General features: G+C 37.8%; 1 protein-coding gene across 3 annotated transcripts in view; it reads right to left on the bottom strand.

The window, feature by feature from the left end:
- The window catches only part of BLM (BLM RecQ like helicase), an 86,871-nt gene that overhangs the window by 52,239 nt on the left and 18,435 nt on the right, over window positions 1–16,197 (bottom strand). For 2 of the 3 annotated variants that reach the window (XM_060293815.2, XM_030878569.3), the window contains exons 3-7: window positions 10,097–10,198; window positions 8,465–9,165; window positions 6,426–6,588; window positions 3,489–3,610; window positions 8–140 (exon numbers count right to left, since the gene is read on the bottom strand). In XM_060293815.2, coding sequence (XP_060149798.1) covers window positions 8–140; window positions 3,489–3,610; window positions 6,426–6,588; window positions 8,465–9,165; window positions 10,097–10,194 — 1,217 coding nt within the window. In that variant the 5' untranslated portion in view covers window positions 10,195–10,198. Of the gene's footprint in view, window positions 1–7; window positions 141–3,488; window positions 3,611–6,425; window positions 6,589–8,464; window positions 9,166–10,096; window positions 10,199–16,197 lie in introns of those variants that run through there. The other variant, XM_060293816.1, reaches the window with a different exon arrangement.

Here is a 16,197-nt window from a genome sequence, read left to right as displayed (position 1 = left end):
TCGATACCTTATGTCCCGCTGCTGGAGCAGTTTGTTCCCACAATCCAAAGTTTTCAGCTTGTCATCAGGAATAGTGTCAACTAATTCACAGATATGGTCCATCACACGAATAAGTTGCTGCTGTAAACTTATCTGTCTAGCTATAAAGTATTTATGTTGTTAATATTTTTTGTCAACAACAAAAAAGACTTAACAATTTGAAAGCCATGCATGTAAAACTTGAAGTAGTTTACAAACGAGATTAGAAACAACCATATATTCTCCCATTATCTGCCTATGAAATAATTTGAAGTCATACTGTCTCTATTCTAGATCATAAGAGCTCATAACTATGCTATCCTTTCATTTCATGTTAATTCTTATTATTTCTCTTAGGGTAACCAAAGTTGTTGTAAGATACAAAAGTTCATGATGTTTTACTAACTTCAGGTGTAAATCTCACCATGCCCATACAAAGTACATTATAAAGTGTGGACAGGTAAGAACCTCACCTGTTGCTCTGGTTTGCCTGCCAACCAGTGTTTCCTAACAGTACAGCACTTGGACTTTCTTTTTGGAGACTACTCCCATCCCCACTCCCACGTCCTCAGTGGGCATCTGATGTAAGGCAGCTCAATGAGAATGAGATCTAAGAGTTTTTCGACTGACTGGAAAAGAGGACCTCTCTCTTTAACAAGTTGGACAGGCTGCTGGTGGCCATCTCTGCCACCACGGAGAAAAACACAAGCTTGAAAATAAGACCAACACAAGGAAAAGCAGAAAACAGAGATGAAAGGAAATGGGAGATTGAGATGGAGAGGTGGGATGAAAGAGAAGAGAGAGAAGGCAGGTGTGAAAGAGAGAAATTCCTGATAACAATGTCTGGACATCTGAATCTGGCCAGCCCACTTCACACTTTTAAATTTCAGCTATGTAACTAAGAATAATGTCAAAGGAGGGGTGGCTTTATATGACGGAAAGAAAAAAAAATGGGTTAGGGTAGCAATGGGAAGCAAGGAAGATGCCTACCTACCTCTGGGGCCTAAGGTATGCAGGAGAAATAAACAGTTTAGGTGGGCTGCAGAGGCAACAGTATTCTCAGAAGACAATCAGAGAAGAGAATGACGCTACTGGGAAATTGTTGACCGAGGGTAGCTGGTTGAAGGGTCTAAGGGGCTGGAAGGAGAGGAAGAGAAGACAGACAGGGGTGGTGGTGGGGACAGAACACAGACGATGGGACGCATGCGTCTGTGTGAAAATGACCTGGGGGTGTGGACTTTTACTAGTTTTGGCTGATGTAAATAGGGTCATGAAGTATGAAATGGTAAAAGTGGACTTGCTGGGTTCCTGTTTCACATCTGTTTTCTCTGCAAGGAGAATGGGCACTGGATTGGAGAGAGGAGCATAAACAACAGTCCAAAGGAAATGAAAACCAAGACAGGCTCAGAGAAATACAGCTATTGGAAAGGAGCTCAAGTCTTCGTCTAGACAGATTACACCTCAGAGTACAAAGGAAACCTGCAAAGAAAATGTCACTGATGCATGCGGCATCTAGTGAATAGGAGAGGTGATGGAAGAGTGAAGACAGGCAAATATTGTTTTAATTTTCAAAAAAATTCTAAAGGGATGCCAAAAGCTTCAGGCTGGTGATCTTAAAGTTAATTCAAGGCAAAATTCCAGAACATGTTATCAAATGGCTGCTTTGTGAGCTCTAAGAAAAAAAGGAAACAATTATAGAGTTAGCAAGAGTTCATAAAAATAAACCAGCCATCTCAACGTATTTCCTTCTTTGAAAGGATTACTAGACTAGCAGATAATGACAGCTACCATTTATTGAAGGCCTACAGTATGCTGGGCACTTTACCTTGAATCCTGACAACTACTGGGCAAGGCAGGCACTATTTTCCTCATTTAACAGAAGAAGAAACTGAGGTCCAAAGAAGGTTAATTAATTAGGCATAGTCACCCAGCCAGGAGTGGGAAGAGGCAGGCTTGTATACTAGGTCTGCATCACTCTAGAGCCAATGTCCCACCTGTTCCCTCTTGCTGCCTCAGACCTTGAACTTCTAGAGTCATATGACTGAGTCTTTTGCATCCCCGTGGACAAGGGAGAGAAACAGTCTGAAGGCAGACGTGTAACAAGATGAACAAGAAGTGGTGATGAAGGGACTGATGTCAGCTGAGAGGGAGGCCGCTAATGACATTCTGTGGGACTCTGTCCTTGCTCTCGTCCTCACTAACCATTTTAACCAGTGAAACTTAATGAGGCAGAAACAGTATACTGCAGTGGCTATCAATGTAAACTCAAGAGCCTTAAGACTGCTGGGTTCAAATCCTAGCTCTGCTGCTGTCTAACTCTATGACCATGAGTAATTATTTAACTCTCCTGTACCTGGGTTTCCTTATTTGTAAAACAGGATAACAGAAACCACCTTAAAGGATCACTGTGAGGATTAAATTAGTTAATATTAAGGCACTTAGAAGAGTGCCTACAACATCAGGTTTTTCAGGAACATCTCTAACAATAAACTCAGAGACCAAAATAAACAAAAAGAAATTCAGAGGAAACAGGAACAACACACAGAGATCGCTACACATGTGCGTGTGCCTGCACACACCCCCCCCCATAAGTACAGCACCCATCAAACAAGGATAGAAAACGTTACAGAAATACTCAGAGAATACAACACAGCTCTTGGAAATTAATTTGATGAAAATGAAAAATTCCATCAAAGAGTTAATTTAAAAATTGAGGAAATCTCCCAGAAAGCAAAAAGGCAAGAGATGAAAAATAGAAAAGTTAATTAATGGACGTCTAATAGCCCAATAATTAAAGTTCCAAGAAGAGTGAAAGAGAAAAGAAAAAACAAAATAAAAAGGAATGATACCAGAAAAAATTTCAGAATAGAAGGACACAAATCTCTAGCCTAAAAAAGCCTCTGGGAAGTAGGAATCAGGAGTGGGAAAGGAGACAGCTGTTTTTCAAAGCCTTGTAGTGCTACTGGATTATTTATACCAGATATTTAATAGAAAAGTTAAAAATGAATTAGAGACAAATCAAACAAACAAAAAGTATTAAACTTCAAGCGGACACCAAGAATCAAACCCAGAGAACCAGGAGGATGAAAGGTCTAGAAACCAGTACCTATAAAGAAGAGGTAAAAGATCTAACATTATTTAGCGCTAGGCGCTTCAGACTTATCTCACAAAGATTAAAGTTACAGGAAGGCAAAATTTTGGTTCAGTAAGAGAAATAATTCATTGTCTATTTTGAAAACGTTACTTGTTAGAAAGTCACCTTGTGAGAAAACAAGTTTCTCGGTTTCTGAGCTGTTCGAGCAACAATGGTTAACCCATGGTGGTTGGTTATTATGGATGATTCACTGTTACAGGAAAAGGAACTGAGCTCACCATCGTGTACTATACCGTCACAGGTTAAGAATACAATCTTATTTTGTTTTCATAAGTAAGCAGTTACAATATGTGTTATGTCCCAAACACTTTTGTACCATCATAGCTTGTGCTGGTTTCTTGATTAGGCTGCTTTGTAGTCATTTTCTCAGATTTTGACAAGTCTTCTGATATGCTAAGACCATCCTTGCTGTCAGAGGTGTCAAGATCCTTCAACACACTACAAATTAAAAAATATTAAACTGATCACAGTACAGACTAGACCAAATGCATACTTTTTCCTCTAATATTTTCCACAACTGGTCAGATGCTATGTGACAGAAAAGAGGAACATGTCTTTCTGTCTCCTCTATTCTAAAACCTCTTTAGCTGGCACTCAAAGTTTTCCATCTTTTGGCCCCAATATTATTTTAATTAATTAATTAATTAATAATTTATTTCTGGCTGCATGGGTCTTCGTTGCTGTGCGCAGGCCCTCTCTATTGTGGCTAGCAGGGGCTGCTCTTTGTTGCAGTGCGCGGGCTTCTCATTGTGGTGGCTTCTTTTGTGGCAGAGCACGGGCTCTAGGCGCGTGGGTTTCAGTAGTTTTGGTATGTGGACTCAATAATTGTAGCTCACAGGCTCTAGAGCACAGGCTCAGTAGTTGTGGTGCACGGGCTCAGTTGCTCCGTGGCAGGTGGGATCTTCCCGGACCAGGGATCAAACCCATGTGCCCCGCATTGGCAGGTAGATTCTTAACCACTTTGCCACCAGGGAAGACCCTGGCCCCAATATTAACACATATAAACATGGTCAGTCTGATTGGATATAAAAAATACTTTTTAAAAGTAACAAAATAAATAGTCCTAAAGGAGTATTAAAGAGAGGGTACTATGGCAATCCAAAGAAAGATAACACTTTCTGGAACTTGAGAAGGCTTTGCCAAGAAAGTAGGATTTGAGGAAACCTTGAATGATGGGTATGGAAAAGTGACAGCTTACAAAGGAGAGATAAAAAAGACAATTCTATTTACTCGATATTCAGGAATCAACTGTACTTTTCTAAAGCAGGATTTTGGAATGCAATCTTCTAACTAAATCAAAGAATGATGAATAACTATGTTATAAGTCTCATTAGGCTACTGAGCTTAGGGTTACTGTAAGAGCATTACTGGAGATAAAGCTGTAAAGGTAATTTGGGGTCTGAAGATGGAGGATTTTGAGGCCCAGCTAAAGAGGTTTAGGAATACAGGAGTTACAAAAACATGTTCTCTTTTCTGTCATATATTACCTGACCGTTACACCTCTGAAATTAATTCAGAAGTCACAACCAGCACATTAAAATGAAATAAAATATAACAGAAAATTTGTGTGCACTGCACATACAGTATCATTTGTGAAAATTCTGTTTTAGTTTTATAATGTATACAAATATGTATACTAGGTTGTAATGGAAAAATATAGAGAGAATTTACCTTGGAAACAACCATTTTCCAACTGCTGAAGATCTAGGTAAAATAAATTATGGTATGAAAATTCATTAAATTATGTAGCCATTAAAAGGAATAAAAATAATGACTATGTAGCAATATGTACAATGTTTTAAAAATAATGTTAAAAGAAAAGCAGATTGAAAAATTATAGCTACATGTTGATTATGGCAATGTAAAAATCATATACACATGTAGAGAAGAAACAAAACAATGTGGCTAGGGAACGGGGGAGGAACAAATTAGGAGAACAGAAACAAAATAGATAAGGAATAAGGATTTACTGTATAGCACAGAGCATTATACTCAATGTCTTGTAACAACCTATAATGGAATATAATTGAAAACAAAACAAAACAAAACTGAATCACTATGCTGTATACCTGAAACTAACACAATATTGTAAATCAACTAGACTTCAATTAAAAAAAAAACAAAAAAACTTAATGTGGATACAGAAAATGTTCGGTTTGTTGGACTGTAAGACTACCAGTAAGTATCCTGTTAATGTGGTTACAATATTATCTGTGCAATACACACTTTTTTAATAAACAAAGAAAAAAGGCAGGCAGTCAACAGGGAACGGTATGGCCCAGAAAATAACCCTACACTGGATCTTAGTCCGTTTGCCGTTAATTATCACCCCAGACAATCCCCTGCTCCTCCTTAGGCCTCAATTGCTGCTCCTGTTAAAAGAGAATGCTGACGAATGCTATATGAACTGTTGCTCAGTTTTTTTCCTACAATTCTGTCTCAATTTCTACTGGGAGGTGAAAGAGGGGAGCTCTTACAGTTTTTCTGTTTTGTTGTCTAACAGCAATCATGCTTCAACCTTTCCCACCTCCTTTAACATCTCAACCCACCTGTTAAAACAAAAACCTAGAGAAAACTAGGTTATGCAGGCAAACACCTCCTTCCTGCCTTCAGGTGATATACTAGAGGGATTTGTTTCTCATCAAAATATGGTTAACAGCAGAGTATATACCAGACCACTCAACTGAACTGTGATTTAGACTGGGGTGAGGATGGAGGTAACAAAGACTATTAATATTTTCAGCTATTAATGAACTATAATGAACTATGTGGACTCTATTTTTCCCATAATACTACCACTTAACCACAATCATGTCACTAATTTACCAAAATTCAGTGAATGACAAATACAATGATCAATTCTATTTGGATTTTTTAAAAAGTAAAAACAAAAAAGACGAAAAAGAACACATTACATACTAAGCCACTTCACAAATAAGGTGTTAGTTTTGGGTCATTTCCGATACATGAGATTGGAAATACAGTATCTTTAGGACTATATTCCACATGCCAAGATCAATTACATAAAACTGTTTAGAGGTCCCATGTAATGAATCATAATGGAACTTTACAGCTTTAGAATACCAACAATTAAATAAAATGTAAATAAATAGGGACTTCTTGATGCTTTCATTTGGATACAAAATAAATTGTGCAGAAGCATGAAATTAATCAATTTTGAGATGATACTACATAACTAAAATTACTTCAGCTACCCCAGAATCAATGTTTATTAATTAATAAACTATTTTACCTAGAGTATTTTAAAGAGGATGAAGAGGTTGAAGTCATTCCTTCTTCTGGAGAAGGTGGAACAAAATCTATGTCATAATCATCTTCATCAAGCTCAACACATGAAGATTTCTCAACTGAATGTAATTCCATTTCTTCCAAGTTTTTCTTCTTTTCACAATTATCTAAAGTACAAAAAAACAGCTGATAAACATAGGTTATTTTAATATTAATGAGACAGAAAAAACAGGGTGTGAGCACTTGTGAGCGCTCTGAGCAAGTCATAAGCACTACCACCACTCTGTGCAATACGAGTTCTCTCCTCTCACACGTTAGTGTTGCCTTGTTTCTTCATAAACGATGATTGAGTCAACTGGATTAAGTCCAATGAGTGCTGGATTGAGGCTGACGATTTGCTTAAGGATTTTCATGACTGTCTCCAGTTAAATTATGAAACCATCCTTATTATCAGTACTTTCGTTTCTCTATTTTTCATTCACACTTAAATAAGAGTGAAGTACAAGTAAGACTGATAATTGTACAAACACTGTTGTTTATACAGATAAACAATCTCTACTTTACCACAAAGGTGTCTTAGTTATTTAAGTCTCCCAGAGTGTCTCTCTCTTGACTATGTGGGAAAACACTGCCAAACTGTTGCTCTCTAGTTTACCTTTAACCAAATTTTCTCTTCATAAATAGCAACATGTTTGATTAGACTATAGTTTTGCTTATTATCAATCACTTTTCAGTCCTCTCTCACCCTATAGTAACCTTGATGGGATTCAGGTGTTTAAAAATATTAGTCTCATATTTACAACTGTTTCATAACGTGGGTACCTCCACATATGGCTAACGTCAGCTATTAAGTTCTAGACATCTAATAACTATGAGATCTAAACAGAAAACAATTTGCATGTAATTTAAAATACTTTAATAGCATGATTATATCATATTATACATCAACATTAGGTGGTACAAACCATAAAAGAATTATAACACAAAGGCTTAGTTTCACATCCCATTTCTACTACCAACCAGCCAGTAGACCATTAAGAAGCCATTTTAACTTCTATGGAGCTTCTTTTCTTTTCTTTTTATTGAAGTATAGTTGATTTACAATACTGTGCTAGTTTCAGGTGTACAGCAAAGTGATTCAGTTTTTTTTGCAGATTTTATTCCATTATAGGATATTACTAGATATTGGGTATAATTTCCTGTGCTATACAATAAATCCTTGTTGCTTATCTATTTTACATACAGTAGTTTGTATCTGTTAATCCCATATTACTAATTTGTCCATCCCCCTTCCCTCTCCCCTTTAGTAACCATAAGTTTGTTTTCTATGTCTGCAAGTCTGTTTCTGTTTTGTATATAGATTCATTTTTATTATTTTTTAGATTCCACATGTGATATCATATAGTATTTTTCTTTCTCTGACTTATTTCACTAAGCATTATATTCTCTACATATTTCTTTTTTTTTAAATTAATTAATTAATTATATTTATTTATTTGGCTGCATTGGGTCTTTGTTGTTGCACACGGGCTTTCTCTAGTTGTGGTGAGAGGGGGCTACTCTTCATTGCAGTGCGCGGGTTTCTCCCTGTGGTGGCTTCTCTTGTTACGGAGCATGGGCTCTAGGTGCGCAGGCTTCAGTAGTTGTAGTTCATGGGCTCTAGAGTGCAGGCTCAGTAATTGGGGCTCATGGGCTTAGTTGCTCCGTGGCATGTGAGATCTTCCTGGACGAGGGCTCGAACCTGTGTCCCCTGCACTGGCAGGCAGATTCTTAACCACTGCGCCACCAGAGAAGTCCCTCTACATATTTCTTCATATATAAAATCACGGAGCTATCCTTGTTGTTTACATAAATAGCAGAATAAAATCTTTCATTTCCTTAGTATGCCCTGCCTCAAGAACGTGGCCAACAGATGGTGCTTAGGATGTATAAGCACCTCTGCACATCCTAAGGACAAAAGCTAAATCATATTTGCTGCTGTTCCCAATGCCTAGCTTTGAATAAATACAACCTTTTGAAATGAAATAAAACAATAATTTTTACCTCTTTCCTCTCCCAAATGAGTTTTTAAAGGATGATTTTCCTGAGTATCTTCATTTATAAGCTCTTCGGAATTGGGGTCATCATCAATGCAAATCACATCACTATTTAACCATTCTGAGTCATCCTTCTGTTTCTTAGTCAAAAATGCCTGCTTGCTCTCAGAGGAGGAAGGAGTCAAATCAGTCTTTACTGTATTTGTTTTATCAAGGTGTGCTTTTAGAAAGTTCCTCTTAGACTTTTTTGATTTCTGAGCTGTGCTTACTCTTATGAAGTGGTTTTGGCGTGGTGTCACAAATGCTTTTGAATCTCCAGAAGTATCAAAGTCATCCATATCATCCCAATCACTGAAGGTAATAAGAGAATCTGATGAAGAACTAAATTCTAATTTCTTGAAAGTAGCATCGCGGGATTCCTTTACAAGCAGTGTGTTCTGGGTAGTGCATAAAACTTCCTGAGGAACCTGTGACAAATTTGGCAATAACGGTTTTGAACCAACTCTCTTAGTTTGCTGTCCAGCTGGAGTATTTTTAAAGTCATTGATCTTTGTCTGCTGATTTGTGGTGTGGGGAAAAGGTTCACTGAAGGAAAAGGCTTCAGTAATAGTAACATCTTTATCATTCAACACAGGAGCTTTTGCTACTGACACACTAGTTAAACACACATCATTGGCTGAAGATACTTTCTTTTTAAAAGTGAAACCTCTGAAAAATAATCGAAAAACTGAATTAGATGGATTAATTTCAACAAACCCAGCAAGTATACAAAACCCAGCAAGTATACAAAACAAAACCCTAATTTATATAACAACTTACTTCCTTGCATCACAAATGAGCGAGCGAAGAATCTATCTCCCTCTCTGATTTTAAAATGTGTAAGGTAACTTAAATTATGCTTTGTATGCTCTGATTCTTCCTATTCAGAAGCTAATTATTCAGCTTTGAGAGTATCTGGACCATTCCTACTACTTTGTTTCTCAGGCTCATAGTCCTTAATTAATAGCCTCTCCAGAGGGAGGGGACGGAGTAAGCGAAAAAACGTGGCTACTTGTTTCTACTCTGATAAAAGTTTTATGGGGAAGAGTCAAAAACTGCCAGCTATGCTGAAATCTGAAAGACAAGTGAAAGAGGCAAGAGTCCTGGACATCGGATGGATTTAGTGACATGAAGGTCAATGGTGACTTTGAAGTCAAGCACACAGAATGGTGTCTAGAATCTGGTAAGGGCACAATAAAGATTATAAAATGTTAGGTACTGTTAGAAGGAGTTTGGAATATAGCTTGGAGGAAAGAACAGAACTGGAGAGCTATAGTTTCCTTAGAAATGGTTTTTGAAAAGGATATAAAATTATATTAAAATATTAAAAACACCGATCTGCCCAAATTTACACGATTTGTATTCATTCATTCAATGAATATTTACTGAACAAAAACCATGTGCTAGAAACCATGCAAAGGTGCTGAACAATACATTACCTAGCATTGCTAAAACATGCGCTACCATTAATTTGCAAAGTAGGAAAATCACTGACCCTCTCAGCTTCATTTCCTCATCTCTACAATGAAAGAGTTGAAAGAGATGGTATTTCACTTGTGTGTTAGTGCCTGGATGGAAGCAAACCAACCAAAATACTTACGAAGATTTTGGTTTTGAAGGACTTAATTTATTATTAAGTTTTCTGGCTGAATGACGTTCCAGTTGCTCCTGTAGATTATTTTGAGGAACAGCAGCCATGATCCTAAAAAGTGAGAGAAAAAAATATCAGTGGAGTTACGCACTTTGCATTAATCACACTATTTATTGGGGGGTAGAGCACTGTTCCAACTGTGTCCAGAGTAATGACGTTTTTTTTTGTTTTTTTTGGTCAAAAAACTGTTTTGACATTTACAACCGGTAACATTTGAAATATATAATCTTTCACCTTTTTTTTTTTTTTTTTTTTTGCGGTACGCGGGGCCTCTCACTGTTATGGCCTCTCCCGTTGCGGAGCACAGGCTCCGGACGCGCAGGCTCAGCGGCCATAGCTCACGGGCCCAGCTGCTCCGTGGCACGTGGGATCTTCCCGGACTGGGGCACGAACCCGTGTCCCCTGCATCGGCAGGCGGACTCTCAACCACTGCGCCACCAGGGAAGCCCTATAATCTTTAACTAACTGAAGTCTCACTTAAATAGCAAATGACCTGGTTTTCCCCCAATGCTAAAATAAGCACAAAAGACATTAGGGAAGGGCTTATTAGGAAAAGGCTTGCAGAAAAATGGGACCTGGCCTAGGCTTGAAGCATAAATGGAAGCCGAATGGGAGTGAGGTGGGAGAAAATGATCAAAGCACACTGAAAACCCAAAGAACAAAGGAATAATTGAATTCTCTTCCTAAGGGGAAAATCGGGAAAAGAAGGAAGAGCACCACCAATGACAGCAATGGTTTACCAGCAAGATACCGTGCTTCATAATTACCTAGTTTCAACCTGAAAGAACACTTTTACCAAGCATATTTACACCTCTTGTGTAACAAATTGTGACACTGCTGAGCTACTGCCTGGGATAATGTGTAGCTTAAGCCACCTTAAAATTACTGGGGCCAAAGGAAGATGGGATAGCAGAATATACGGCTAGTAAACAATGCTAATTCATTTGAGCTGAGAGTTATAACCCTCTTTCCCATTCTATGTTTACCAGAGATCTCCTTTTATTTTATGCCATATATCTTAGAAGGAAGGATTAACAATACTAAATGATATTCATGGAAATATGAAGTTTTACATATATCATACTCCACTCGCTAATTATTAAAATAAGCTATGTTTAACAACTGCTTTACTTTAGATAACAGTGAAAAAAGAAAAACTTGGTAGAAAGTTCCACTGGGAAATCTCCATGTGTTGAGCTTGATGAAGATGATTATGATATAGATTTTGTTCCACCTTCTCCAGAAGAAGGAATGATTTCTGCCTCTTCTTCCTCTTTAAAATGCTTTAGGTGAAACAGCTAATTAATAAACACTGAATAATTCACACTGATATGTGAATTATATCTTAATAATGTTGTTACCAACCCACCACCCACTTTCAACATTTATCAACTCATCAACTATTATCAGCTCATCCAATACTGTTTCATCTGTACACACATCCTAAGGTCCTCACTTCACCATTCTAGAAGTCAACCTCCCAAAATAGTGATATTTTAATTCTGTCATTCCTTCTTGATTCATTAGCTGGAATAGTTCTATCAAGAGAAATGTTCTCTGATCTATTATTTTGTTAGCCAGTGGTACAGCTGACATAGAAAAGACAGGATAAATGTTGGATTCTTTTCCTTTATTTATTAGTTTTCAAAATAATGAGTTAATTCTCTAGCAGCCTCTAATGGTTGTGAATCTTCTTCTCAGCATCATTATAAACTCATGAATTAACCATTAGGTATGTTTTAATCCAATATAATTATCATCCTTATCGATTCTGAAACTGTTTCACGTTTGCCCAGTGGGAGCCTTTCCAGGTTGACTCTTCAGTACTTTTGACATAAACTTAGTAGGTTTTGAGAGCTTCCTTACTAACTGGAATGAAAAGACACCCCAGACTTATCTTGTGCATTTTTTTGTCCCAGACTTAGAATCAGCCATTTCCCCAAGGAGCCCTGATTTTTATTTTTAGTGGTGAATATTTTAAGACCACAGTCCCTGCACATCCAAAGGCACCTCTCCATTTTACATCCAGTTTAAAAGCACTGGCCTTTCACTGAAGTATGCTCTCTCCAAGGTCCTGTCCAATATGGAAGTTTTTCACAGAATAAATGATAAAGAGTGAAGTCACACTACTGCCCTCTCAACATTTCAACCTCAAACGATTAGATGGCTGACACGGAGGCAGAGGCACACAGTCCTTCAGCCTTAACACAAAGCAGGACAAAATGGTCCATGGCATCATTACGTAACCTTTCCCCACATTCCTTCTAAGTTTGTATTGTTCCTGTCTCAACTTTCTACAATTTTTCATACCTTATTTATTTTTATATCAAAACTGGCCATGGTATTCTTTTTTTTTTTAGAAAGAGGGTTTATTTATTTATTGGCTGTGCCATGCGGCATGCAGGATCTTGGTTCCCTGACCAGGGATCGAACCCGTGCCCCCCTGAAGTGAAAGCACTGCGTGCTAACCACTGGACCACCAGGGGATTCCCCTAGCCATGGTATTCTAATAGAGTTTTCCAATATTATTCCACAGTACGATTTGATATGCATGTTTAGTCATCTCAATAGTACATGTGTTTGATTCGTAACTGTAGTGACACATTATGGATTCATAGCTGGCAATGTAGTCAACCTTAACCCTGGGGCACCCTTCCCTATTTTCAAGCTACACTGCTCTTTGGTTATTCCCACAGGGTAGCATCCTCTAGTCAGTCATATTCTGAAGCATGGTAGCAAGTACACAATTTTCCTTCTCAACAGCCTTCAGCAGTAATGCTTTTAAGGAGTTAGTGATTACTGAGAAGCAAAAAATATCAATAAAATTGTTTGACACGCAAAAAAATTGTTCATCAACAGCAAAGATCAGTGATACAAAATTAAAAGAAGAAAATAAATGGAAAATAAATAGAGACTAGTGCAAAGTTTCACAATACTAAAGGGGATGAACAATGAGAGCCCAGAAACGGATAAGGCTTCTGAATTAGACTCACCACAAAAATCACAAGTATAATTTGGAAAATGATTAAAAATTTCTCTCATGTACATGAAGGAAGTTATCATGGCATTGTAAAACAATATAAATAAGTAAAAAGCTGATTGAACAGTGCAAAAAAAATTATTGAATGAAACAACTAGAAAACCATATCCATACATAGTAAGAATAAATAAATCAATGAAAAAAAGGTATGAGAGAATGACAACAATCTAGGGCTGGAATATAAAAAATATATCCAGCGAATGAGACTTCTTGAAGTAGTAAAAGAAACCATTCACAAATAATAAATGATTAAAGGAGTCCTATCTCAACAGTATCTTGAACAAATAAAAATAATTCAGGCCAGAAATTGAGAGGACCTTTATTGAACCAGATAAGACTAAGACATAGTCTCCTGAAATTAAACTAAAGGGCAACATTCTTTTTAAAACCCTACAAGTGGCTAAGCAAGAAACATATCACATTTACAGTAACAAACAGAATTACTTCTAACTACTTCTCTGATCTTAAGTATATGTCTCAATATAGTTTTACTTATGTATATAACTGCATGAACAACATTCAAATAGAGATATAGAACATTTTTAGCATATCAGTATGCTTTCTTGTGCCTTTTCCCAGTTAATACACCCCAGATATAACCATTAACTGACTTATTCACCATAGGTTAGTTTTGCCTATTCCTGAACTTATATGGATATACGGAATCACACAGTATGTATTATCAATGCATATTTGAAATGGCACCTGTTAAACTCAAAACATTTCTAACAGATATATTAAAACATAAAATTAGAAGTACTTAAAATCAAGACCCAATACAATATCTTATATTTTACAACAGGGATGAATCCATTAAAAATAGGGGCTTATTTTCACTCTCATGTTAGACATTTTTACCAATGCAAAGATATTCAAAAAGGGAAATACTAGAAAAGAAGAGATGAGGATATCATACATGTAGACAATTCGATTATATACCAACACAATTCAAAGAAAATCAGTCGTAACAATAGATAATTAAAACTTCAGTAAAGTGGGTAAATAAAAGATAAATATAAACCCACAAAAGTCAAATGCATTCTCATGTAGTAGTAATAACGAGCTAGAAAATATAATTTTTAAAAAGCATTCAATCTGGGCTTCCCTGGTGGCGCAGTGGTTGGGAGTCTGCCTGCTGATGCAGGGGACACGGGTTTGTGCCCCGGTCCGGGAAGATCCCACATGCCGCGGAGCGGCTGGGCCCATGAGCCACGGCCGCTGGGCCTGCACGTCTGGAGCCTGTGCTCCTCAACGGGAGAGGCCACAGCAGTGAGAGGCCCGGGTACCGCAAAAAAAAAAAAAAAGCATTCAATCAACAATAGCAACGAAAAACATTAAACTACCAATTAACCTAACAAAAGACATACATCTTCATGATATAAAGAAAATGACCAAATATTACTAGGATAAATAAAGATTTGGATAGAGAAATATTTCATGTTCTTAAATGAAAGCTTTAAGTATCACAAAGGTAACAGTTTTTCATAAATTAATTTGTGAGTTCAACAAAATTCCAATTAAAACACCACAAGAATATTTCACAAAACTCAACAAAAACACTTCTAAAATTCATTTGACAAAAGCATGAAACAAGAATACTAAATAACAATGGGTGGGAACTAGCATTAGAAATATTATAATCATATTAAATGTAACTAATTTAAATGGCATGGTACTCAGCTTTTTTTTTTTTTAAACATTTATTTATTTATTTGGTTGCACTGGGTCTCAGTTGCAGCAGGCAGGCTCCTTAGTTGTGGCTCACGGGCTCCTTAGTTGCAGCATGCAGGTTCCTTAGTTGTGGCATGCAAACTCTTAGTTGCAGCATGCATGTGGGATCTAGTTTTCGGACCAGGGATCAAACCCAGCCCCCTGCTTTGGACACGGGTTCGACCCCTGGTCCAGGAAGATCCCACATGCCGCAGAGCAACTAAGCCCGTGCACCACAACTACTGAGACTGTGCTCTAAAGCCTGCGAGCCACAACTACTGAGCCTACGTGCCACAACTACTGAAGCCCGTGCAACTAGAGCCCGTGCTCCACAACAAGAGAAGCCACTGCAATGAAAAGCCTGCGCACCGCAATGAAGAGTAGCACCCGCTCGCCGCAACCAGAAAAAGCCCGTGCTCAGCAACGAAGACCCAACGTAGAAAGAGAGAGAGAGAGACAGAGACAGAGAAAACCCTAGTCTCCAAAATAGTGTTTAATGAGAGAAACATAACAAAATAGGGTAATCAATATTTAACAAATGTTATTGGCATAATCAGTATGCAATATATTCTACATCAGGAGTTGGCAAAACTATGATTCACAGGCCTGTTTTTTCACATACTGCCTAAGGCTACTTTAGCACCATAGTTGGGAAGTCACGACAGAGAATGGTCTGCAAAGCCTAAAATATTTACTATCTGATCCTTTACTGAAAAGGCTTATTGACAATTATTCTAGATTATTGCTGGATAAAATAAGAAACTATTAAATACAGGGTGAGGAATAGATTGGGAGTTTGAGCTGTGTACACACAGCTATATTTAAAATAGATAACCAGGGACTTCCCTGGTGGTACAGTGGTTAAGAATCCGCCTGCCAATGCAGGTGACATGGGTTTGATCCCTGGTCTGGGAAGATCCCACATGCCACGGAGCAACTAAGTCCGTGTGCCACAACTACTGAGCCTGCACTCTAGAGCCCACGAGTCACAACTATTGAGCCCACGTGCCACAACTACTGAAGCCCACGCGCCTAGAGCCTGTGCTCCACAACAAGCGAAGCCACCACAATGAGAAGCCCATGCACCGCAACAAAGAGTAGCCCCCGCTCGCCACAACCAGAGAAAGCCCACGTGCAGCAACGAAGATCCAATGCAGTCATAAATAAATAAATAGATAGACAGATAGATAACCAACAAGGGCCTACACTACAGCACAGGGAACTCTGCTCAATACTCTGTAATAACCTAAATGGGAAAAGAATTTGAAAAAGAATAGATACATGTTTATATAGAACTGAA

This window comes from Globicephala melas, chromosome 2 (assembly GCF_963455315.2).
Source record: "Globicephala melas chromosome 2, mGloMel1.2, whole genome shotgun sequence".
In the NCBI taxonomy this organism is placed as follows: Eukaryota; Metazoa; Chordata; class Mammalia; order Artiodactyla; family Delphinidae; genus Globicephala; species Globicephala melas.
The sequence above is the reverse complement of the archived record's forward strand: the minus strand, read 5'-3'. Positions and strand labels throughout refer to the sequence as shown.